The sequence below is a fragment of the Podarcis tiliguerta genome (genome assembly GCF_965153285.1).
Source record: "Podarcis tiliguerta genome assembly, chromosome: 2".
Lineage (NCBI taxonomy): Eukaryota > Metazoa > Chordata > Lepidosauria > Squamata > Lacertidae > Podarcis > Podarcis tiliguerta.
This window is the reverse complement of record NC_139535.1, coordinates 64,265,870-64,292,511: the sequence shown is the minus strand read 5'-3', so window position 1 is coordinate 64,292,511 and position 26,642 is coordinate 64,265,870. Positions and strand designations below refer to the sequence as shown.

General features: G+C 41.6%; 1 protein-coding gene across 2 annotated transcripts in view; it reads left to right on the top strand.

Moving 5' to 3' along the window:
* SPOCK1 (SPARC (osteonectin), cwcv and kazal like domains proteoglycan 1) overlaps positions 1-26,642 on the top strand; it is a 392,633-nt gene that overhangs the window by 198,141 nt on the left and 167,850 nt on the right. For both annotated transcript variants that reach the window (XM_083428897.1, XM_083428898.1), the window contains exon 4: positions 17,907-18,021. In XM_083428897.1, the coding sequence (XP_083285023.1) occupies positions 17,907-18,021 (115 nt within the window). The remainder of the gene's footprint in view (positions 1-17,906; positions 18,022-26,642) is intronic.

The following is a 26,642-nucleotide window of genomic DNA, read 5'->3' as shown; positions in this document are numbered from 1 at the left end:
CACAGGAGTGACGTGACCAACCGCTTAGGGGTGATTTGCCCTATAGAGGAGAAGTAGAGATCAGACTACAGTGGTACCTTGGGTTAAGAACTTAATTCGTTCTGGAGGTCCATTCTTAACCTGAAACTGTTCTTAACCTGAGGCACCACTTTACTAATGGGACCTTCCACTGCTGCCGTGCCGCCGCCATGCAATTTCTGTTCTCATCCTGAAGCAAAGTTCTTCGTCCGAGGTACTATTTCTGGGTTAGCAGAGTCTGTAACCTGAAGCATCTGTAACCTGAGGTACCACTGTATTTAAGCCCGCTCCACCACATGTTCTCCCCTCTTCTCACTGAGTCAGGCTAGGGAGATTGTGTTAGTGTTGGCCCAATCTAGGCCAATGCCTAAGCCTTACTCTCCTCGCTCCCTTTTTTGAACATTATCTTACGACATTTTGATTGGCCTAATAAAGGTATGGATCTAATGCTGCTTTGGGGGAGATTTCTTATGGGCCAGGATGACTACCATTGTTCTTAGTATAATATAGCTCAGTCAGGCATTGCAGTCTTAGTTGTCTGGTTACATAGGTTCCATCTCACACCAAAGATTGTGGGTGCCCACAACAATGGGCTTCAACTTTGCCCATTGACTTTGAGGGGGCCTAGTCCCCATCAAGATATTATTGTGGGTGCTGAAGCACCCACAGCCCCCTGGAGTTGGCTCCAGTGTCCGATTAGGATTGTGTCATGGCTGGGAATCTCAAAAGACAGCTTTTGTTAGCTCATGTCTCCTAATAATCATTGTAGTTGCTAATTAAAGAATGGTACCGCAGTCTGACCAAATGTAGGTACATGTAACTCATTTGGTTTTCAAAGGAAGCTCAAGCATGTGCTTTAATCTCTAGCATTCATATCAATGGGGTTTAGAAGCACAAAACTTTGGTCAGACCATGCCCTGCGCATCATATTTAATGGAGCATCAGAAGCATATAATTATCATAACTGTCTTCAGCAACATTGTGGGGTGTAGAGGAGTCATCTCAAATGATTTTTATTATGACTGATGAAGTGGAGTCTAGCCCATGGAAGCTTATGCTACAATACAATTGTTAGTCTCTTAAATTCCATGGGGTTCTATGTTATTATTAGGGTTGCTTCTCATATTAGCCCTAGTCCAGGTATCTGCACATACAGCTATCAATGAAAGTGGTCTGATCTGAAAGCCCTTGGTATGTAGGGAAAGGTCTGAATTAATATTTGCCAACTTAAACTGATAGCTGTTGTTCAAGGCTACTGTCTTCTAGAACACTGGTCTTCAGCTGGTGGATTGGGACTCGCCATTTTGTGGCCTGATCCAAGGTGGGTTGTAACAAGAGCACTACCACCATGCAGGTGTATGGTAAAATATTACAAAATTGGCCTCCAAATGCATGTTTGTTTGTTTGTTTGTTTGTTCATAAAGTCCTAGTTCCTGGGTGTGAAAAGGTTGAAGATACCTGTTCTAGAGGATGCATATGTGGATCTCATTTAACTCAGATGGCAACATGTCAGTCCTGAATTCTGGAGGTAGGGTTAGGGTATTTAGTGTACTCCACATGGTACCCTGTTGCACGCAAGACACAAAGAAGCAACATGATTCTACACAGAGCCCTCCTTCTGGGCATGAAGTGATATGGCAAGCTTTTAAAAGCATGGATGTACCCTTGAGATACATATCTTAAAATATTTAAATGAAGCTCATTCTTGGAGAAATAGACAAACTGGTATGAAAAGGCTCTGACATGAGGAACAGGCTTAAACTCCAGCCTTTTAAGCAATTCCTCATTTGTATTCTCCATACTTTGCAGAGTTAATAATTGGGTAAACAGCCAACCACTGACCTTGCTTCAAATCTATTTAGTTTCAAACAGAGTTTGGCCTTGAGCTTATCAGGACATGTGGCATAGCTGCCATAGAGGGAGAAGCATCCAAGAACAAATTAACTCTCACAGACAGCAACTGGGACTTAAGGGACCAAGATGCTACAGATGTCAGATTATAGATTATTAGTCTAAAAAGAATGGTCTTTGCATCCATTCGTTAAATGTTTGCATTTCAAACCTCATCCTTGTTGCATCCTTTAGTTTTAAAGCTAAAATATACTGCAATAGATGCTATTGTATTTCTTTGTTACATTTTCAAAAAGTAGCATTTCCAACTAACTTGATAGTTGCAGTACAGTGATTTAATAGTCAAATTAAGGCAGCAATTCTGTTCAGCCTTACATGGGAGTATGACCTATTTGACTTATTTCTTACCGTATTTTTCATTCTATAACACGCTCCCAACCATAAGATGCACATAGTTTTTAGAGGAGGAAAACAAGAAAAAAAATATTCTAAACGAAACAGTGGATGTATGATTTTTGTGGTTCATGCTGTGGCCACAGACATGTGATCTGACGGTGAGTTGGGGGTAGCCCAATGCAAAAATCCTGAGGATCCATGTGGATCCGTGCTTTGTAACCACGTTTTTGCACCACTGCGGCCCCAGGCAACAGTGGGTGCGTGATTTTTTGGGTGCAAGCTGTAGCCATGGACATGCTATGTGATCTGATGGTGAATTTGGGGTGACCCAGTGCAAAAATCCTGAAGATCCATGTGGATCCGTGCTTTGTAACCACGTGAATGAAGGAACTGTCAGTAATGTATGGTATCTCCAATACAGTGATGAAGGAAGGGGGGGGGGGAGCTCACACTTGTCCTAGGCAAAGCAGCCAACTCCTATAGGCCTAGGTGCCTTCACCCCCCCATTAAATATTTGAGGGAGTCATCCTCCCCCCATGCTGATGGGCATTGCCATTCATATAAGGTACCAGTGTGCATGCGCTTTGTCTTGAGATCATTGCAGTCTGTGAGATGGGGCTTACCTGTACCTGCCCCCCCCCCAATATTTTATTGAAGTTGGAAGAGGGAGGGAGGGAAGAGAGATGGAGAGCTCACACTTGTCCTAGGCAAAGCAGCCAACTCCTATGGGCCTAGGTGCCTTCACCCCCCCCCCATTAAATATTTGAGGGAGTCATCCCCCACCCCCCATTGTGGTATGTGAGTGGGGCTTACCTGGCTGTCCCCCCAATATTTTTTGAAGTTGGAAGACGGAGGGAGGGAAGGAAGAGAGAGGGGGAACTCACATTTGTGCAGCTGCCTTGCCTCGAACCCACCTTGGCTTTTACACGCTGCGTGCAGCTCTTGCCGGCTTCCGAGTTGCCTCCCTTCTCCCACCTCGCCAAAAAGCCATAGAGCAGGTAGACAGGAGGAAGAGAGGCTGTCTCCCGACACTCAGCTGTTGCCGGCTTCTCAGCGAGCCAAGCGGAGGAAGAGAGGCTGCCGAACAGCCAGCAAGAGTGGCTCCTCCTGCCTGCATTCGCTCCATAACGCGCACACACATTTCCCTTTACCTTTTGGGGGGGGAACTGAGTGTTATGGTGCGAAAAGTACGGTAGTAAACATGAATAGGGTGGGGCTGTATGACTTTATTCTACTGTTTTTGCTCTTTCATGTAAATCTGTTTTACGTACTATGTTAACCATCTTGGAACACTGAAGGGGTAAGGTTTGTACAATTAAACAAGACAGCTGCAGAGAAAGCAGGATCCATCATTTACCCATCAACCTCTGACAAATACAGTGGTACCTCGGGTTACATACGCTTCAGGTTACAGACGCTTCAGGTTACAGATTCCGCTAACCCAGAAATATTACCTCAGGTTAAGAACTTTGCTTCAGGATGAGAACAGAAATCGTACGCCGGCGGCACAACAGCAGCGGGAGGCCCCATTAGCTAAAGTGGTGCTTCAGGTTAAGAACAGTTTCAGGTTAAGTACGGACCTCCGGAACGAATTAAGTACTTAACCTGAGGTACCACTGTACATGGGGTTTTCACCAATGCTGTGTGAACAGAATTCTGCTTGAGCAATCAGACTTCCTCTCCTTGTGTGTCCCTGAATCCTGCTCTGGAGGGTCTCCCAACCCCCTGAAGCAGTTGTTGAGGGTGCACAGATGAGAAGGAGGAAAGGGGAAGTCCCGTGGCACAAGCAGGTCTGCTGTGCAAGTGAAATAGTAGCATTGGATTGCAACCCACTGAATGTAGATACCTTCAAAGCAGAAATCAGGCCATCCAATTGCTTTCAAAGTTCTGTTCTGAAAGTTGGGCTCTTTTCAACGGCTTGACGTCATACGCCACTGGTTTGGTGATTCATGTCTTGTTATTGGAGACAAGGAACTTGTTTCATTTTATCCAGGTGCACTTGCATACAATGTGTTTCCTCTGAGCCTTGTTCGCTACTTCTCTGTTTTGACATGCTGATTAATTTTCAGGATGTGAGGAAGATGTGACTCTTCATGAGATAAACTGAAGTGTGTGCCACACACTGATGTACTTAGACAAAAAAGGACCACAGTTTTGCAAGGTGCATGTATTCTCAGTAAGTCCATAGATTGCTTGGACGTCCCTGTAAGCATGTCATTTGCATTCTTGAAAACATTAATATTATTAATGCACATAAATGTTCATATCAGCTTGAAATTCAAGACCATATATTTGTCATATTCATTGGTGTTTATCTCAGGCATCCAGCCTGGTGTTTTATAGCCATCACCTTTTATAGCTGCCTCTCGTATACCTTTTATCAAACAGGCTGTTATTACTTAGGTTTCTTATCACAGTTGGGAAGCAAATCTGCCCAGTCCTTTTACAGTATCTTTAGCGTGGATATCCATCAGCACCTTCATACTTCAACAGTGAAAGGTTATTTTGGAAATGCCAATGTAAATAAAATAAGTGCATTTTTCCTCTCTTTCTTACTGTTCATATGCTATATATAAAACAAAGCACGCTGCAGAAAATGAGTAACCCAACAACTTAGTCTGTCTAGGTTGCATTCAACATACGGCTGAGTCAGGGTCCCATTAGCCAAAGGATTACTGCTAGTGCAAAGGGACCTCTCCCTTTCCTCCCTCCACATGCCCCCTAATTCTGTTCTAAGGGTTCCTCCAACCCTCCAGAGCAGATTTGAGGGACGTATGAGGTGTGTGCAGCAAGAGGGAGAAGTCTCATTGGACTAGCAGTGCTCCTTGTGCTAACAGGACAACTTAGTTACATACCACCCTCTATTTTATTTTTATTTTTTACAATGTGAAGTTTACTTACTTGAAATTAATTCCTTTGTGTGTCTGAAGCATTCATATCCATGATCATACATTAGTTAGATCCATTTCTATATGCAAATGACTATAAGCAATAATGAGCTGGAGAGTGTTAATCAGAGCCTCTCCCTTTACAGTACAGTGGTACCTCGGGTTACATATGCTTCAGGTTACAGACGCTTCAGGTTACAGACTCCGCTAACTCAGAAATATTACCTTGGATTAAGAACTTTGCTTCAGGATGAGAACAGAAATTGTGCTCCGGCGGCGTGGCAGCAGCAGGAGGCCCCATTAGCTAAAGTGGTGCTTCAGGTTAAGAACAGTTTCAGGTTAAGAACAGACCTCCGGAACAAATTAAGTTCTTAACCCGATGTACCGCTGTATATGTGCTGCAGGAGGGGCACTGAGAATTTCTTTTACTAATGAAGCAGGATGGTTTATACCAGGATTTGTAGGAGGAACATACAAAAACTTACTTATATGCAACTTATTTTTTCCTCCAATTGGTGCTACTAAATAGCATTTTGTAAAAAAAACACAACAACCAATATATACTGTAACATTGCTATTGAGATCTCCAGATTACTTCTTCATCAAGCTCCATGTAAACTGTAATCAAGGCAATGTCTTGACTTACTAAAAGGCATTAAAAACATGTTTTATCTTGAATAACTAACTATTGACTGCATTGCTGAATGCTTGTTAGGACAAAGGATTAATGGTTTGGTCTTAAGGGTTCTGTTCCCTCTTTGTCACTGGCAATGCTATATGTAGGTCTTGCTCCCATGAAGGTTATAACATTGGATTTTAATAGCATTTTAATTGGGCATTTCATCTTTTTTTATCATTGTCCTCCCAAAGATGTCAGGATTCATTTGACTATAAATACAAATAGACTGGGCAGGGGGACATTTTTCTCAAGTCCGCCAGTATTCTGATCAGCTTTTATTTTTTCATCAAGGCAATGTAAACTTTTTCCTACATCAGCTTCTGTGAAGGACATACCCAAACAAAGGGGAGTTGTTTAAGAGCTTTTATAGGGACTGGGATCCCATATATCTGGCTAGTTTGGGGTACATTTTTTTTTTCAACTCTAGTGACTGACATTTTCAGACTCTGCTGATATTATTTGTTTTCAGACTGTATTTTTATTTCACATACAGCTTTTCCTGGTTGCCTGAGTACCTTGGGACACAATAAGCCACACAGATAACTAATATATTGTTCATAGATTCCAGACTGAGGGGAAAGTTGAGCCAAACAGCCCTTGACAGACATGTGATTCACCATAAGTAAATAATAATAAATAGTGTCTGTTTCTTTCCCATTTTTAGAGACTGTTTCTCAGTGACAGGGATTTTCTCACCTACTTATTCTTGTTAACTCATAAGATGTCCATTTGCATTAGTTGCTCTATGTGAGCAAGATGGCAATATACACAATGCAGAGCTCTACTGCAGGGCAGAGATGGGAACCTCAAGTCCTGGCGCCAAATGCAGCCCCAAATCCAGCTTTGTGAACTCCCAGGCCACAATCTTCATTGACCCTGCTCTGTGGCCTCCTTGAGTGCATTTCTAATCATGCTTCTTGCTTGCCTCAAGAGGGGAGATGTGGGGCAGCTGTAGAAACCTCTTTGCATGGCTGGAAGATAGCCTACTGCACCAAGCTGTAAGTCACACCCCCATTGCCCCATCACCTGAGAGTAAGGGTGTGGTGACAAGGAGGCAATTACATCGTGCATCCGTAGCAGCAACCAGATGAGAAATGACTGCTGGGAGGAGCATGGGGAAGAAACACTGTGGTGCGTCTGCAGCAGCACAACCATCATCTGCCCCAGCTGTAACAAAACATGTCTCTCCTGCATTGGTCTTTACAGCCACAGCAGGTGCTGGAACCATCCAACAGCTTGACCTCACCCCCAAATGTGCACTCCATTGTCTCTCGAGACCAACAGATGCCAACGAAGGGTGTGTTGCCAAGCCCCACCCGTTCAGACACACCACCTACAACATTCTAAATACATTGGATGTTTCCACAAGTACAGGAGACTCCCACTTCAGACCTTCATCCTTCAGCTTGTGGAGGGCTATGATGTACTATAGTGTGCATGTGATTTTCAATCCCCAAATAGAACTAGAGTAAAAGCTGAAAGCTAGTTGTGAGCACTGAGACACACTGGTCATGAGCACTGAGACACACTGGGTATGTGGGTGAACACTGTGGTCTAAACCACTGAGCCTCTTAGGCTTGCTGATCAGAAGGTTGGCGGTTTCAATCCCCGCAATGGAGTGAGCTCCCATTGCTCTGTCCCAGCTCCTGCCAACCTAGCAGTTCAAAAGCACACCAATACAAGTAGATAAATAGATACCGCTGTGGCGGGAAGGTAAATGGCGTTTCTGTGCACTCTGGCTTCTGTCATGGTGTTCTGTTGCACCAGAAGCGGTTTAGTCATGCTGGCCACATGACCTGGAAAGCTGTCTGTGGACAAACGCTGGCTCCCGCAGCCTCAAGCAAGACGAGCGCCGCACTCCATAGTTGCCTTTGACTGGAGTTAACCATCCACGGGTCCTTTACCTTTACCTTTTTTTTTACCTTGGGGGTCTGATATGAGGTAGCAGGTCTGGTGCCTACTGGGAGTGAGTATGCTGCTTGCTTCCACTTAATTTCTAGTTGTATATTTATTAATAAATCAGTTATTATAAAAAATGCCATAAGCTCCTGATAATATTTTCTCCAAAAAGGAAGCCAAACCCGAGGAGTGTTGCTCCTGGAACGTCTCAGAGCTCAGGGAAATGGGGAGTGTGTAACATTATTTTCCTTCAGTCATTTCTGAACAGATGTTCTTTCTTTGTCTTACACCAAGAACAATTTCAAAGGGATTATTTGAGGCAACTGTTCTTGACATTTCATTATATAAAAGTCCTTTTGCTTTGGAGTGATCATGCTAGTTACAGTAGGGCAATATTGAAAACAGAGAGTGTTTACATAATGCCATATTACCTTTGATTGCCGGCTTTTAAAGAAAAGCTATACTGTATCGTTGTGAGTTGGATGGATTTTCTTAATAAAAGGATGGCTGTGAAGCAAAATCAAGTTCATAAATCATCTTGCAAGTGTGTTATAAAGTTCTGTAGAATTGTGCCTCTATCGCAGAAAGCTTTTGGGAGTATTTATTTGTTATCACCCTCACATGTATGAAGAATAGATTTGCTGTGTTGTGTGTTTAAAACATATCCTAGAGCTACAATATACTCTTAATATGCGAGCCCTCCAAAGGATTTCTACTATCTTGACTTGAAAAAAAATTCTCTCAGGTCTTATGTCTGTCTTTATAGCAGCTATATATAAGCATGAAATATAATGGGAAAGTAGTTCAAGCACTGTTGTTAGCTCTTTGTCCAGCAATGATTTGTATTAAGTTACTCATTTTGCAATAGGTAAGGGACAGAGCAGCCTGTATTATTCATAGCAAAATGTTCTGCTCTCTGGATCATAAGAAGGCAAGACAAGTAGGGGTCTGAAATGCAGCTCGTATTGTGCGTGTATTTATGTGTTTCTATTTATTTATTTATTTATATACCTACCTATAACAAATTCTGGTTGGTAGTTTGTTAAGGACCTAGTACAGTTGTTGGCGTTTACTTCCCAATTATTTCGATAGCTCTGAGCTGCAGAGGATTTATAGATTTAATAAGGGGCTTAGAAAGCTATGAATAACAAAAGGTCAGCTGGAAAACAGTGAAAGAAGATACACTCCCTGCATTTCACCCTTTAATACTTGAAGCCAGAAATTTGCTTGGATAGCTTGGCTTTGGACAGGAATTTGAAACACTGTACATAGATGGAAGAATCTTTTAATCTTGCCTTGGGTTTAGCTGACCTTTTGCCTGCCTTTCAGCCAGTGTGGCCTCTCAGCAGGTTTTGGTAGCCATAGAAACTCTGTATCAAGTGAGTTGTTGACCTTGACTTTAAACTTGCTCCCAACCATGACATTCCTGTGAAATGTTCTTAATTCCTCTCATCTGTTGTGAAAATTTGTATTGTTTCATCTTGGTCAGCTTAGTGAAATTTCACAGGCCTGGCAAACTCTTTATGTTCCCACCAAAGAAAAAGAAAGTTCACCTTTTCAGGGGAGGTGTTATTTTTATTCTTTTAATTCCCTTTTCTGCCCTGCCACCAGCACCCTACGCAAATATATTTTATGACCCATTCTATGACCCACTGGTATGTAGGGGGGGGGTGTGTGTACACCAGGCATAGGCAAACTCAGCCCTCCAGCTGTTTTGGGACTACAACTCCCATCGTCCCTAGCTAACAGGACCAGTGGTCAGAGATGATGGGAGTTGTAGTCCCAAAACATCTGGAGGGCCGAGTTTGCCTATGCCTGGTCTACACAGACACGAACACATACACCCTGATACCAGCTGAATGACAGCTGTATGGGAAAGATTTGTACAACTGGCACTACCCATATGTTGCCGGTTCTTTAAACATTACCGCAGAGCTTTGGGATGAAGCTATGGAAGGGAGGCTGCTACACAAGTTCTGAATCACAAAAGGGCACCAAAAAGACAATTCCCAAGCCAAGAGAGAATACACATTTTAATATTCTGAGCTCCTTCCATACTGAGCAGAAGAAAAGTATTAAAAAACCATAGTTGTAACAGACGCCTGTTGGTTGAAGAAAATATTAACTGACTCAAGAATGCAGTCAAAACCAGCTCCCCAGGAGAGCAATTTCTGCAAGATTTGGGGGGCGGGACCCCATGAAGGGCTCACCTCACAATTCATGTTCAGTTTCTTAAACTGTGGGTTGCCCTCTCTCTGCAGGCAGCACTTGCACACATATGTAAGATTGGATCCAATATACAAGCAGAATGGATATTCGCTCATGCAACAGCATTTTGCCTTGCTTGCCTTCTCCTCCCCTGCAGCCTCCCATCTTGGGGAACACTCTGGGCAGATTTCGGGGGCAAGAATGTCTGCTGAAGGGAGGAGGATAAGGTGAAATCCTATTGCACAAGCAGAGCACTGAATCCAGCCTTTAGTTTACTCCTAGAACACTTACAGTATTGCTCATGTGAGAGCGCTGCATTAAAAGGAGTCAGTCGCAGGTTAAGGACTCTGTAGACCAGTTGCTTGTTCATGTGAGACACAGCACAAGTATTTTGCTTCACTTCATTTTTTTTTTACTGAAAATGTCGCTGTATTTCACAAGCAAGCAGAAAATAAGCATGTCATCATAGCCAAGCAAACCTGTGTGTTAAAAAATCAGTAGGCACCATTCAAATCTCCTGTTGGGGCCTCAGAAAAAACATAAAAACTTTACAAGGTAAATGTCTTTCCAAAACGAGCTGTAGTTTTCAGTAAAAAGTGAGGTGAATACCTTATTTATTTATTTATTTATTTATTTTATTTAAATCAATGGTTATATTCCCATTAAAGAATCTGCATGAAATGATCAGTCACATGCCTTGACTCCTGGCCTACTTATGCAAGCAAACGAAAATTGGATTGGGAATGACTCTGCTTCTCATGGCAACAGACTGCTCTTCTGAAGAAAACGCCACATCGTATACTGAATGAATATAGAACAGTCTGTGCATTCCTCCATTTTGTAAACATATGGCCTTATGTTTCTCTGTCAGTTTTAGTGAGAATCACCCACAGAGAGAGAGACAACTTACAATAATTTCTAAACACTGCAGGAATCTTCTGCTCAGATATTAGATTATATATTACACCCTGTTGTCTCTCAGAATTGTTTCCACAAATTATGTATCTTGACGTGGTAGATGCAACTCCAGCATATAGGTATGGTGGCTTCTTTGATACCAGCATACAAATGAAGGGTGGATGGGTGTGGAAATGTTGCCTTGTTTGAATTCTGTGGAAATGACTTAATGAATTCTGAGTCACGGTGGTAAAGGTCGCTTCCTTTGAGTGGCGTGGCAAAATTTTGACTATTTTTTCATAAAACTGAAGCGCAGCAAGGAAACTATCCATGTAACATCACCACTGTGAGCTGCTGTACCACCTTATTATAGCACTTATTTGCATTTCTCTTGCCAGGTCTTCATGAATAAATCCTTCATGCTCTTGTCTTCCTTCCTTCTCTTCTTCTTATGTGCCGAGATTTGCAACTGTTCGCTTCAAAGCTTTCACGTTCAACGCTTTAGGACACAAAGAACTGTGATGACAAAATACAGGATTTGTTTCTCTTTAATCTTTTTCCCATGGGTTGCCTTCCCCTACAGATGATGAGCATCTGCTCTTAGAAACTGATTAATGGCACATGATCCATCATTAACATATTTCAGAAAATGTCTCTTATACTGTGCACAAGGCAGATGGGATTGAGGTGTTGTCTCTTGAAAGTGTGACCTGGCATAGTCCTTTAAGGTGCTAAAGAAGTACTATCAGTCCTAGGAAGTGTTGAATGCTCAAATAATCAGAAAGAAAATACCACCTTTTTGTTTTTGTGCATCCCAAGTTAGTGGAGCTAAGTGCCAAAGTGGTATGACAGGTTTTTATTTCTTATTCTGGCTAAGCAATGGGTAACCCAATGTGGTGCCCTCCATAAATTGTTGAACTGCAATTCCTGTTATCCCTGATCATTGGCTTGGTGGGAGCTGGAGTCTAGCCATATCATTCCTAATAGTGAGGAGAATCAGAAGTTCATTTGCTTACCATGATAATGATATGGAAATTATTTATGATTCAAGTATATAAATAAGTTATAGCTCTCCAGTTCATTCTGCATAGGCCCTAGTACTTTGCTACTTTGAATATAAAGAAATCTGTCCTAAACTACAGTGGTACCTCGGGTTACATACGCCTCAGGTTACATACGCTTCAGGTTACAAACTCCGCTAACCCAGAAATAGTACTTCAGATTAAGAACTTTGCTTCAGGATGAGAACAGAAATCGTGCTCCGGCGGCGCGGTAGCAGCAGGAGGCCCCATTAGCTAAAGTGGTGCTTCAGGTTAAGAACAGTTCCAGGTTAAGAACGGACCTCCAGAACGAATTAAGTACTTAACCCGAGGTACCACTAAATAGGTGAAGCATTTTTTATTTGGCAAATTTTTAGCTATTGTTCTTTCTATCCATGAGAGGAGACAAGTGATAAATTTGAATGTTGCTATGCAGCAATGAATCTGAAGTGCTGTGATGAGTCAGCAACAGAGGGTTTTGTTTCCAAACTCTTCTTACAGCTAAGCTGAACCTGTGCTTTCAAGTTTCTTCAAATTATACATAAATGTTTCCTTAATGGAAACTAATGGAAGGTTGGCACTTAACCCCATAATGACCTTCTGATCCACGTTCTCATTACCTTCTCCTACAGACTTAATTGTATTAAGGTGCCAAAACTATTGACACTTTTTAAAATGTTTATTTTGAAGACTTCCAGTGACTTGTGCTAAATGTACCATATTCAGTACACTTGCACCAGTTGTGCTCAGTTACCCAGCCTACATTTCAAAGGGGTGTTAATGCAGAACACTATTGTAGTTCTAAATACCTGAGCCAACACTGAGCAGCTACAATACTCAGCTCTGGGGGAGGGGACTGAGGAAATTGCTAATTGTGAGACAGTCATCTGCAAAGTTAATATTGGTGATAACTGAGCTGAAATGCGGAACAAACAAAGGTTCCAGTGATTGGTCTTTAGATAACCGTTCCAGTGTAGCTGCAGACTTTGCTAATGTGCATATGAATGTGGAACTTGGGGGCTGCTCTAGTAAGTGCCTTTTCTTATAAAAGCAAGGTGTGCATTTGTGCTTATGTATGTATTCCAGATTTTTCACATGTGTATTTATTTATGCACATACTTTCTCCACCATTTTATGTGCCCACTTCAAGTGCCTTGACTCAAATGGTTCCATTTTGCCTTCCTGGGAAGGAAAGCTAATAGAGATGTAGCTAACCAGGCAGATCAAGTTTAAAAATTTCCCACTGAAATGCTCCACTGGTGGACAAGTGTGTGGCCCCTGTCACTATTCAGCTAGTATGGGACCTCCTCAGATCATAAATTCCAAAGCCTCACTATACTGCCCTTTTGAATTGGCCATTGAGAGTCCTGAAAAATTAAATGACACTATACCATAAGTACCATAAATCCCACTGCAACCTAGGCAGTGGGAAATAGCTCTCCTGTTTCAGAACATCAGGCCTGTTGGATCATGCCATCTAGTTCAGCACCCTGTTCTCACAGTGGTCAGTCAGATGCCCATGGGAAGCACACAGGCAGCGCCTTTGTTTTCTGTAACTCTTGATTAAACACCAAAACACACACTTTTCCTGTATTTGTGCAGTCCGTATTCACAGGACTGGAACCCAGACAAAAATGGATGTAGATAACCCCATCTAGCCCCATCTTTTCTAAAATCATCTACAGCTGAGCCACATGATGAGGCACTTTATTCAAATAAATCTTGACGGAACAGTAGTTGGCCATGTCGGAAGAGTCCACTGTTTTAAATGGTTGAACCATTTCTTCCTTCAGAGCTGTCATTTTTTCCATCCACCCATTCTATTCTGTCTTGGCAACTCTGGTTAGCAAAGCTGGGCAAGTATTGAGAATGCAAGTCATCATACTTCCTAAGGACAACACAACAGTTATCTCTGTTTAAAATAGATCCTGAACAACAGGGCAAGCAGACTCTTCCGATAGCAGACATTGGGCCACAGACAGCTGCTCGTGTCCCATCTCTGACACTTCTCCCAATTGAATTATGCAAGCTCTGAAGAGTGATTTGTTTTGAGATGCAGCAACGAGCCTCCTTTGCTGATGGGCAATAATTTTGCTGCACCGCTGCATCAGGAGTGATTCAGTGAGATCCAGTCATGCGTGATAGCGAGACAAATTAAAAATTCCCCACCCCAGTGAAGTCTGACATTAAGGACACAAGGTTCAGAGCAGTAAATTATGCAAATGGGTAATGGGTAACCTCCTTTGTGGGTGGTGTATTTTGGGCTCACAGGAGCAATTATTTGGCGCAATCCAGTGCATGTCTACACAGATGTAAGTCCCACTGAGTTAAATTAAGATTATGCCAAAGCAAAAGGGTAAGCCTGCCTTGAACATAGTGGGACTTAATTCTGAGTAAGCATGTTTAGGTTTGCACTGGTAATTACTAGATTTATTCCTTAACAGCACCCTACCTTGTGTATTATTGCTTTGGACTGACAGTTTAAACAGTTCATCCTGATGGGTTCTTCTAGAAAATGGGGGGTGGGGCTTGCATGCGTAAACAGCAACAATATACAAGATAGTCATTTTGACAAAGTAACTGATTATGTACATTTTACATAATCAATATACAAGATAGTCATTTTGACAAAGTAACTGATTGTGTACATTTTACACTATCAGCCGATTGTTGGCACTTGATAGCATGCCTTAAGAGTCCATTTGCAGCCACAGTTTGGTCTCCAGCTAACCCTGCAATTGGAAATGAAAAACATCTGTTTGCTGGCATAGTTTGAATTCAAGCCACACCTGAAAATGGAGTACTTTTCCTATCTCTTTGCAGATACGGTTTAAATGCAAACCTGCAAACAGACTTCAAAGGGGTCCTGTGCAATCAGTGTTAATCAGCTCCACTGGTGCTGAGAGCAACCTCCTTTGAAGTTGTCACCTGACACCAGGTTTTGACAAATGGGAGGGCCCGCTCTCCTATCAAATTTGCTATTGGGGGAGGTAAGGATCCAGCCCACCAGCCAGATCCAACTCCACTTCTTTATGAGCAAAGTTGTTTGTAATCCAAATTTCTGGTCTTTCATCTTCTATTTTACATTGTCTGTCACACCTCATTTCCAATACTACCTACATTTTGAGTATCTGGTGTATTGTGTCAAAATGACTTCAGAACTTTCTGCTGAAACCTGCTTGATGTAGAGATTTACTAAAGGGCTAAAAATGAGGTAGAAAAGGGAAGATATTAGTAAAGGATGGAATGGTAGAATGAAACTTGGCTTGAGAATGGTTACTGCATGAGATTTGGCTCCAGAACATTTCTCACAGGGTCAGATGATCAAAGTCTCAAATGGTTTCATTCCTCTTTCTATCCACTACTAATTTATCCTTGTCAGACATAATTTATCCCTGTGCCTCATAAGCATACATCTGAGAGCATGCAGTTTTCCCCTTAAGAATAGATGAAAGCCAATGTGAGGAACTCGTTCACCTCTGTGAAATGCTGTGAATATGTATCATAGGTGGCAAAGTGCAGCTATTCTGCATATTAAATTGACATGTAATTAGATTAATTGGTGTGACTCTTCTGGGATGCCATGCCATGGCTAATATGCATGTGGTACTTCTTCTGAAATACTATTTGCACAGTTTTAGAGCGACAGAAAGGCATTTCTAAATTTTCTTGGAAGATGGCTCTCAGTTAATCAGAACATGAATTTATGCACTCTTTATGGCTCAGCAGATTTCAGAAATCTATATAGAATGTCAGAAAGAGTTAAAGATTTCAGTGTAGCACTTAATGTGGGGAAGCACATTCTAAAATGCTTGAAAGTAAGACAAACCATTTCCATGCCATGAATCCCATTTTTCCAAATAATAAATTGTATTGAAAAATGTAGTAGAAACATTTGTGTATTTGCAATAGTTCTCACCTCAACAATGAAGCTTTAGAAGGCTATGGAGGGCGGACTCTCAGGCCCTCTCCTCTTCTACAACAGAGGGACAACAATACTGACCTTTCAAACATTGTTATTCTAAAGATAAATGAAGTAATAAAATGTCAATTGCTTCACGCTGCACAATTTCACTAAATAACATGAATGGGAAGCAGGACCATACTGCTGTCTCCCATTGAGTGAGCAGCCCAAAGCCTGATAGAACATGCAGCACGTTAAGCCTTCTGCACGTTAAGCCTCCCAACAGTTTGGGAGGGTGGCAGAACAACCACCAATGCCTGCTTGCAGACCCACTTGTCCACTGCCCACTCACGGCTGCAATTCAAAGTGGAAGCCAGGTTCAAGCCCATGGACTTCATCCTACATAACTTCATTCAGCAGGTGAGGAGGAAGCAGCAACACGCCTGCTGACATCAGCAAACCTGCTAGCTGTGTCTTCCAGTGTCCAGACATTTGTCCAGGAGGTGATAAGAGTTTCTGAATGCACTGAGGAGTCTTTCATACATTCAGCCATGCATTCATAGACTTACACTGACAGTGAACACATGGACAATGGAGGCAGAGCAGGCAAGAAGGATGCCGTGCCCACCTGGTGCATTCAGTATCCACACAGGATGAGTGTATTTGAAGCAGCTTGGATAGACAGCAACAATGCAAAAATTGGTCCAATAATAATACTGCCCTTGAGTTTCAGGCACTTCCCTCCTTCTACCCTTCTGTTATGTTCACATATTCATGCTGCATACACAAAAGGTTTATCATAAGCTAAATGGGACATTTTCATAGGAGCCCCATCTAATTGTTGGCAGAACATCAGTGGACTGCTTACAGTCCCTCGAGATCTTTTTTTGGATGTGAAAAGGTTTTAATCCTTGTGTCCTGGCAAAATTCCAGATTTGTAATTATTTTTCTTTCTGTGGAATTAAAAAGACAGCCTGCAGTTTAACCACGATATGACATTTATTAATTCCTTTGAATCTACATCCTGGATCGGTGCTGCCTTGCTCGGCCGAGATGGGTACCCAGGTGTAATTGTATTTAACTGGCAAATGGAGCGTCATCCGCATGTGTGTACAGAGAACTTCAAAGGTTCTTTTGGATTCTTTGTGAGTTAATGTTTAAAGGTGTGATTGCTGCAATAATGATAGTATCTCTATTCTACACTAGTATTTGCATGTCATGCTGGCACTAGCTAGATCTGGCATGCTGTGTTTTTGTTGATTTTAGAATTATGCTGAATACAAGAAATCACACATTGTAGTAATACAAGATTGCTTCTATTATATGGGGCTGAGCAATCACTACATGTCCTGCTGCACAGTAGCAATCATTAAGTAGCTGGCTGTACAATTGTTATTTCAATAGATAACTGTGGCATTTTGCTATGGTCCAGAGTTCCATGCATGATAGACTGGTGATATTCTAAGCAGTATTCTTCTTTTAAAGAATCTTGTGTGATCTATCTAAAATAGTTTTAAAAATCAATTATGATGTGGATGTTAAAATCAAAGGAAAAATGCATAATGGATACAGAAAGCAGTTTTTCATGCCAAATATTTTGGAGTCCAGGAAGAATTATTATTCGGCACCTAGTTTTTCATGCAACCTGTTTTTGTTTCTGTTCCTCACCCTGAGCAGTAGGGCACATTCACTACTTTTTTATTTATTTATCCTATCAATTGCTATTGACTCTGTACTTATCTATGATCTAATAATAAATAGTTACGTCCCACTTAAATGGTGGCATGGGGAGCCAAGAGGTGGATTCATCCAGCTGCGTACAGTTCTGTGATTCTGCAGATCCAAGCAAAAGTGTATGTAACTAGCAAAAAACCTGTGATGTTGCATTGGTTAGAACACAGGGCCTGGATAACAGATCTATGTAGCTTTGAATCCTAATTGGATGGCTATAAAGTACATTGGACTGTATCTGAGCATAATCTTTCTTGCAGAGTGGTGAAGATAAATGGGGTAAACATTTTTACACTGAAAAGTCTTTCCTCATGAGATGCTTGGCTCATTATTTTGGCTAATGAGGGAGGAGAGATAATTTTCTAAACTATTTCTTTATATCTTGCTTTTAATAGCTCTTGATCCTTCCAAAGACCCATGCTTGAAGGTAAAGTGCAGCCCACATAAAGTGTGTGTCACTCATGACTACGAGACAGCCATTTGTGTAAGTCGCAAGCAACTGGTACACAGGTAAGAATGTTGTGATTTATAGTTTCAATTAAACAGCTCTGATTGGTTTTCAAAATATTCTGGGAGCTGAACCTATCAGTGTCCTGATGTTATGGCACCACATAGCCAATGTCAGTGAGAGGAAATGAAGCTCCTGATTTGGGAGAGAGAGGAAAGAAGGGATGCTTCCCCATTATTGAGACAATCAGATGGTTCCAGTCTTGTCATGTTGTGTGGCTGGTTTCATTTTCTTGTAGCAAAACAGGAAGAATTGGCTTGGTTGCTTGAACCACAGGGGCCCAGTCCTTCTCCCCCTCGACACTGTTCACCCTCCACAGTAGGCAAACTCTATTTACAACTCTCAGAAAACTATCATGTTTTTTGTAAGGGTCAAAAGGACCAGTGAAAAGTCTCCTCAGTGCCACCACTGTGGGTTCAGTTCAAATTGCAAGTGTATGAGAAAGAGGCTTCTGCAAATAATATGAAATATAGAATAATATAGAAGATAAAATGTAAGAATGTCCATGTGTTACAAAAACTCGATCCTGACAGTATTAAGTATCCAGCAATTTGTCTGTTATATTGACTCAATGCTGCTGAAGCCTTTGTTATGGACCAAAGAGGCAAATAGTACAAACGTGTGTGCCTGTATGCATCTGCGTATGTTTTAAAGATCTGGACAAGTTCCCAGATAAAACATCTGTCCTCCTACATTGCAAATCAAGGCCTTCTGTTGAGTAGAGAGGCAGCAGGCAGCACTGACAACTGCATTTATCCCAAAGAAGTAGAGCTAATCTTTCTTTCTTTCTTAAAAAAAAATTAATTCCACTAGTTAGTTAGCTCCCTGTGGCAAATAGAAGCTGCAGAGTCATTTCTCCCTTGCATGCTAAACTATAGTTTCTTCCCTCCTAATCTACAGGGTGTTTCATCCAACTGTGCCTAAAAGGAAAATTTAGGAAGGGAAGATACTAATCGTTGCAATAATTTCTTATCCTTGACCACTTTAAAGAGATGAAGTAGGATTTGGGGCATTCTGTCTCCTTTTTAGACTTTCTGGATGGGTTTTAACAGTGTGTTATTGTTAGTTTTTTTCTGCCTGTGTGTGTGTGTGTGTGTGTGTGTGTGTGTGTGTGTATAATGTACACACACATATATAGACACCATTTGCATTTTCTTTTAAGATTTGTTGAACATAAAGCCTATAAAATTGAATAATGTGTCATTAATCTATTTTTTTAAATCGCCTATACATACCCATGCTTCCCTCTTTTATGTTCATGCTTTACCAGAATGTTAATTAAGAGCTGACTTGCATCCAAGCACTCATTTGGGGGCAGTTTTCCCATGTATTAAATGTCTGACCCTTGTCTTTTTATAGCCAGGACAAGGTGAAATGGTGCATGATTCTTGAGGCATTCCTCATTTAATTCTGAGCAACATACAAATGAGTAGCTATTTATGGTTTTTATATTTATATTTTATTTATTAAATTTATATCCACACTTCATCCGAAGCTCTCAGGGCAGTTCACAGCATTAAAATACAAGATAAAAACACAAAACACATAAGAAAAACAAGAAGAAAAACAAAATAAACCCCGCCACCACTACCATCATACACACATCTACACACACAAAAGAGACTGGTTGAAAAGGCACTTTTTGCCTGGCACCTTAAAGGTGTATAATGAAGGGGGCAGGTGAGCCTCCTTCAGGAGAGCATTCCACAAGTAGGGAGCTACTGCAAAAAAGACCTGTTCTCATGTAGCCACCTTCTAGACCTCTCATGGAGGAGGCACACAAAGAAGGGCCTCCAGTGAGGATCCAGGTCAGTTCATAGGGGGAGAGGCAGTCAATCCAGCTGGATGCTTACAGATACCCAGCAGCAGGACTCGTCAATTGTGTTCTCCCACTGTTGTTTCCCAGGAACAGTTATTCAATGGTATAATGAATCTGGAAGTTCCACATAGCTGCCTTGAGCAATAGCTACTGATAGATGCATCCTCCATCAACCTGTCTAATCCACATTTAAAGGCATTTACCACATCTGTGGTAGCAAATTCCTTAAGTTCATAGGCATTGTGTGAAGAAATACTTTAAATGTCCTAACTCTTTGTTTCAATCTATTAAAGCAGTGGTTTTTAACCAGTGTGCCGTGGCACCCTGGGGTGCCTTGAATGTTGGTCAGGGGTGCTGCAGGCAACACTGGCCTCTGTCCCTCTTTCCTTCCATCCCTACATTGGTGCTGTCTCACATATCTGCCTCCCTAAACCTTGCACAGCTGTTTGTTGCAGCAACCATGGCTACAAACTGTTAGTTTCCGTTTGCCACTGTGCAGTGCTTTGGAGTCACAAGACTCTGTTTACATTCCAGAGACATTCCAGGCTGTTAGAAGTCTCACGGGAGATGGGAGACGGATGTGACGTTACTGGTTTCCTGTACAAGTTGCTCTCTGCGTTTCACAGAGAGAGGATGTGTTTTCTGTCTGCGTAGTAAGAAATAAAGCATAGCAATGTAGCCATAAATCTCATCACTTCCGCATGCTGCTTTGGAAACTCTGCTGAATGGGGAATGTGCCTGGAGCCTTCTCAAAGGCTCAGGTCGTTAATCATCATCGGAGGATGAGCTTCATCAGCTCTGTCAAATGGAGACTCCGCACAAACTCCCCAGGTGAATGGTGGCTCTGGGGCTGGCCAGGGGGTGCTTCCCAGGCCCCTGTCAGGCAGTGTGAGAATGTACCTCTCTTTGTGGCTGCCCCCCCCACCACAAAGAGAGGTACATTCTCACAGCAGCTGGACTCCCAAGGAGAGGGGGGAAGAGAGGATGCTGAGGGAACACTGCACAAGGAAGGGTTCAAAAAGGGTTGAGGAGCTGCCAGCTCTGCAGACAGGGGGTGACATAACTGGGCTCCTGAGCCCCACAGGGGTGCCACAGAATGTATGTAGTTGGTCAAGGAAACCGTGGACCCAAAAAGGTTGAAAACCTCTGTATTAAAGCACTATTGAAACTACATTCAAACAATCAGGTAGGATGCTCCTTCTCTTCCTTTGCATGTTTGGGAAGGAACTTAGAAGCTTCCCCTTCTAATTGTGGTAAATAATACTTGGTTTATTTCTCTTAATGTAGCAAACTATGGTTAGCGCAAACCATAGTTTCCCCTCAATTCAGGATCCCATACCGGGATCAAACCATGATTTGCCATACTGCCTTGAGAGCTAACTATGTTCTGTGCAAACTGCAATTAGTTGTATTTGGACAAAATTGTAAATTTATTGTTCGCTGAGGCATCTAAACTCTCATCACCTGTGAAGGAAGAGTAGGCAAGTGCCTGCGAGCCCAAATCTTACTGCTGCACATTATTATACTGACAAACCATGATTTGTTATTACATCCAAATTGAGCCTCTAACTTCTACACCCCAAGGGAAAACTTGAGAGTGCATCTGTATCCCTTCGGGAGAGCTTTTGAGGCTGAGCAGTACAGGAAGTGATATTCCCAGGGAAGGGCTGGAGTTCAGTGTTACAGCATGTGTCTTGCATACAGAGAGCCCCTTGTTCATTCCCTGATATCTCCACATAGGCCTGAAAAAGTATTTCTGTCTGAAACCCTGGAGAACTGCTGTGAGTAGCTAAGCATAGACAGTCATGAGCTAGATGTATCAATGTTCCTATTCATTTCCGTTAAGCCTGTACATACTTCTTTTTCATCCACTGTGTATGGGAATGTTGTAATTCTAGTTACACCAACAAAGACTGGAGCTTCCCTTGCCTGTGGAGACATTCTATAAATTTCAGTGGCTCAAAAGAAAACAATTGTTATTGGGATGTGTTTGCCAATGTACAGTTTCTCTAGCTACACTCCAAGTTACAAGAAAATGGAGAGTGCTCATAACTACATTTTTATGTATACTGCTATGTTTTGAGATTTAGAGCTCTTTAAACTTTTGTTGCTGTAGAGTTGGTTTTAGAACCCAAAGAGAACATTCAAATATTGGATTCATCCCTTATGGGGGGAAAGATCATCAGATTTCTTTGTAGCTGGGGAAGAGTGGAGAGAATATATTCTGGTTTCAATAAATGAACATATGAGCAGTAACCAGTAAGCATTCTTTCTCTCCAGTCCATCCTATAATACTTCCTAATTTACATGAAATTTGCACGTGTACTGGAAGTGCAATGCGGGCCAGGACTGACTTCAGCGTTTTAAAAGTTCTTCTTTTTATATTTATAATATAATGCCTTGCAGTAGGTTCCATACTTTACCATTAGCACTCACCAATTGTACATTTAAAAGTATCCGATTATGGTTTATATGATCAGGAGAAAGTTGATCTGGAGGTCAAGGAAAAAGGTATTGCCAGACATGAAAAGAAAAGAAGAGAAACATATTGAGAAGCAGAAAGATGTATAAAGCACTGAATCTTTTGCCTATTTTACAAGATGGCTAGACAATTTATTACTATGCACTGGAGCTTCAAAGTTTATGACAAAGAAATAATAGCCAGCTAGAAATATCAAATATTTTGGTTCTTTCTCTGCTTACGTAAAATTGCAATAAAATGTCTGTTGGGTAGGTTCTGTTTGGACCTATTTTGCAGCAGTTTTGTTCAGTCAAATGCCCTTGAGAAGTTTATTTTTAAAATACAAGAAATGGTGTCTGCAATTGCTCCATTTGAAAGTATGTCATTGGTTGAATTTTAACTATGTTACAGATATAGTATGTTAGTTGTTGTACATTTCTGCATTGAGACATGAATAAGTTGAATAGTAGGCAATGTTGAAGGTGTTATTTGAGCCTGTTGCTTTCCTTTAGAAAAATGCTTCTAGTGGAGACACCCTTTTATCTGTTCACTTCCAGAACAGCTGTAGATACATATGCTGGTGGTCTGGATTCCTACACACTTTTGGGGGGGAGTGAAATTTATTTCTAAGTAAAAGTATTTAGATTCCAAATTTAAGAATTTGTTTGAATTTTCTGATATTTCTTAATATTATCTGAGCTGTGCTTCACAATGTTTCCAGCAGGAGTGAGCAGAAGGTAGATCAGAATACGCTTGTAGATTTCTGGGTGATTTGAAGTCACTCCACAAGGATTTCTGACTCCAAAATGTCTAACAATTGAAACATTTTTATTCCAAATTAGAAATGTTTTTATTCCAAACACTTATTCCAAAAGAAATGAAGAAAGCTTTGGGGGGAACCTAGAATGGATTTTTGTGTGAAAGGCCCATGAGCTCAGTTCTGGTACTGAAGACAAATTCTTTAGAGGTGCCCTGTTCCTTACTTCTAAGCCACTGTTTTGTACTTGGCTTCAGCTGGTTTCAGCCTGAGGTCCTAGGGAAAAATAAAGTAGATCCCACAAGCAAGAAGTCCACTCACCCCTGACTTACAGTGTAATTGCCTTTTATTGTCTAAAAGTCCCTTTTCCCCAAGTCTAATGTGTTATCCTTCTATCTGTGTCTGAATTCTTTAGCTTATGCCAGGGCAACTGGAGAGTCCTTTAGGATGCAAGCCTCAAATCTACTTTTCTTTCATCTTAAAAAAAATAAAAATGTCTCTGGCAATTAGGAAGTCATTTCAGTGTTGTACTGTGGTACAGTTCTACTGCATTGCAACAATATGATTGAACAAACATCCATGTTTTACAGATTTGGTAGCAAAATGCCGTACATGCCCCAATATGAATGTTTGTGATTTCTAAATAGTTGTAGCAGCTCTGTGGAAAGATGGCACTTCGTTGTGCAAGATGTTTCACTATTAGGGCTGCTTTGTGGAACAATAGCCAATGTCCTGAACTTTCTATCCTAAGCAGGGTGGGCAAGACTTTGTATGGGGGAACTAGATGAGAAACAGTAAGTTGGTCAATTCTTTAAGTGGGAGGCCATTTGCAATTAAGCCTTACCATTGTAAATGATCATAATCTTTTCATAAGGGGAGAGATGTGTATGTTGTTACCAAGTATTCATTTTACATGTGCCCCATGCCTCTTGGCTCTAGAAATCTCAATACAGTGGTACCTCGGGTTAAGTACTTAATTCGTTCTGGAGGTCTGTGCTTAACCTGAAACTGTTCTTAACCTGAAGCACCACTTTAGCTAATGGGGCCTCCTGCTGCTGCCACGCCACCGGAGCATGATTTCTGTTCTCATCCTGAAGCAAAGTTCTTAACCTGAAGCACTATTTCTGGGTTAGCAGTCTGTAACCTGAAGCGTATGTAACCTGAGGCGTATGTAACCCGAGGTACCACTGTACTTAAATGGAAAGCTTGGAAAGCAGAAGCACAAACACCCAGGGCAAGAAAGCTTCCCTTGGCATTCAATGACCTTGATGTAATTGACCAATGGAGTGCATACAGTGGGTATGTAAGCCAGTGCCTTTCTCTACTGCCTAATCTCTGGCCAAATTAAGCCACCCCTGATATTTCCTAGTTTACAGTGTAAGCTTAGCTATGGGGCTTACTTGCAGGTAAGTGAGTTTGTAGTCTTGGTCATCTTCAATTCCTGAAGGAGGAAATGGCATACACCAGCGCCACTGGAAGGCACATGAGTGCCAAGTAGCATATGGGTCAATCCACATCATTTCAGCGAGGTCACGTCACCCTCCATCTCGGATGTTGATGAAATTTGGTGTACATCCTTCCCTTATGGTTGAAAGAAACCCCCTTAAATTCCCCCCCCCCCATCTCAAATGGTTTTAATTTTATAGCACTTTGGAGTTTCATTAAATCTGCGTTGTCTGTCACTCTTGAGAACCTTGGCACAAGATACCCTTGTGTACATTTTATTTATTTTTTCTGCATAACCAACGATGACCAAGTTTAATCAAAATCTGAGAAGGTGGGTGACAAAACCCTTGTTTTTTGCATTGATTTGATGTGGAATAACCCATTAAGGATAGGATCCTCCGCTGTAAGTAGGTACACCGAATCATTTCTACACCATAACATTCCTTTGCCCTCAGCAAGAAAGCAATAACCATTTGGTGTACATAACTTTCGGGCCTCCCAGTACCATAGATTCTCCTCTTCCTTTGTTCTGGGTAAATTCCTCTCCTTATATGTTGTTGTTTAGTCGTTTAGTCGTGTCCGACTCTTTGTGACCCCATGGACCAGAGCACGCCAGGCACTTCTGTCTTCCTCTGCCTCCCGCAGTTTGGTCAAACTCATAATGGTAGCTTCGAGAACACTATCCAACCAGCTTGTCCTCTGTCGTCCCCTTCTCCTTGTGCCCTCCATCTTTCCCAACATCAGGGTCTTTTCCAGGGAGCCTTCTCTTCTCATAGGTGGCCAGAGTATTGGAGCCTCAGCTTCACGATCTGTCCTTCTTATGTAGTCTAAGCTTTAAAACTTCTCTTCTTTGAATCTTCAGCTTAGAGACTATGAGGGATCTCCACAGATTTTCCCCCCCAGTCTTAGTCAGCCTGCCTCCCCCTCCTAGTTTTCTCCACAGTATCTCTTCTTCCTTTTTGTTGCTCTATGTTCTGTTCACTTTGGGCCTGAATTCTTCTCTCTAAGCCTTCATCAAGGGATGTTCTAGTTTTCTTTTCCCCACTGTCTCTTTCCTCTTGTATTCCTCTAAGCAAGTTAAGCCAAGCCTACTCCCAGCCAGCACTGCTTAAGTCTAAGCTCTAACTCCGGTTTAACTCCTTGCATGCCTGCCTGGTGTCTCTTGCCCTCCTTCCACCATTTGTTTTAGATCCTTTCCACTACTGGATTCTGAAGTTAAACCTGAGATTGCTGCTCTAATTTTAAGCTGCCAGCATATCCATTCTTTTACTTCTGAAATAGTTTGCATACCAATCAATCTTTTTTCTAATGTTGCAATACATTTCTACATTATTTAATTCTAAACACTGAATGATTGTCTGGCTAATAAATCTCCCTGATGCTAGGGTGTTTGGAAGTGCCAGAAATAAAACTGCTAGCACATTTTGCAAAGCTAAGCAGGGTCTGGTATGGTTTCAAATTGGATGGTGGGCCACCGTGTTGAGATTGCAAGGGGTTGGACCAGATGACCTTCAGGGGTCCTTCCAGCTCTCCAATTCTATGATTCTGTGCTTCTAATGTTAATGTCAGTGTAATTTGCCCTATTGTACATCCAAAGATATATGTATCAGTTGAGTGTCGTATGCTTTGGATTCCATGTACATGTGTAGAAAGGACACATGATAACATCTGTGCATATGCACTTTTGCCAAAAAAACCAATTACCATATTTTCCATGTATAAGATGCCCCCATGTATAAGACGACCCCTATTTTTTGAGCCCAAAATTAAGAAATAAATAATTGCAACATTCCATGTATAAGACGGCCCCCAATTTTAAACTTTAAAAAATTGGGGGGGGGGATATAGTCTTATACACGGAAAAATACAGTATGTGCTTTTATGGGAGCAGGTAAAAAGGTGCAATAATGATCTGAACTAATCTGTGAACCAACAAATAAGAAATCCCTACCCTCATGATAATTCCTGACCCCAGAGATGTAGTGTCAGTTTTGACAAGAATAATAAGGAAGATTTTACTCATCATTGCACTTAAACATCTCTGTTGATTATCCCAAAATATCCTAGAAGGAATACAGGTCAGTAGTTGGAGCACTTCAGTGTTTTCCTTCCAATAAGCATTCTCCCTTCTTCTTTATTC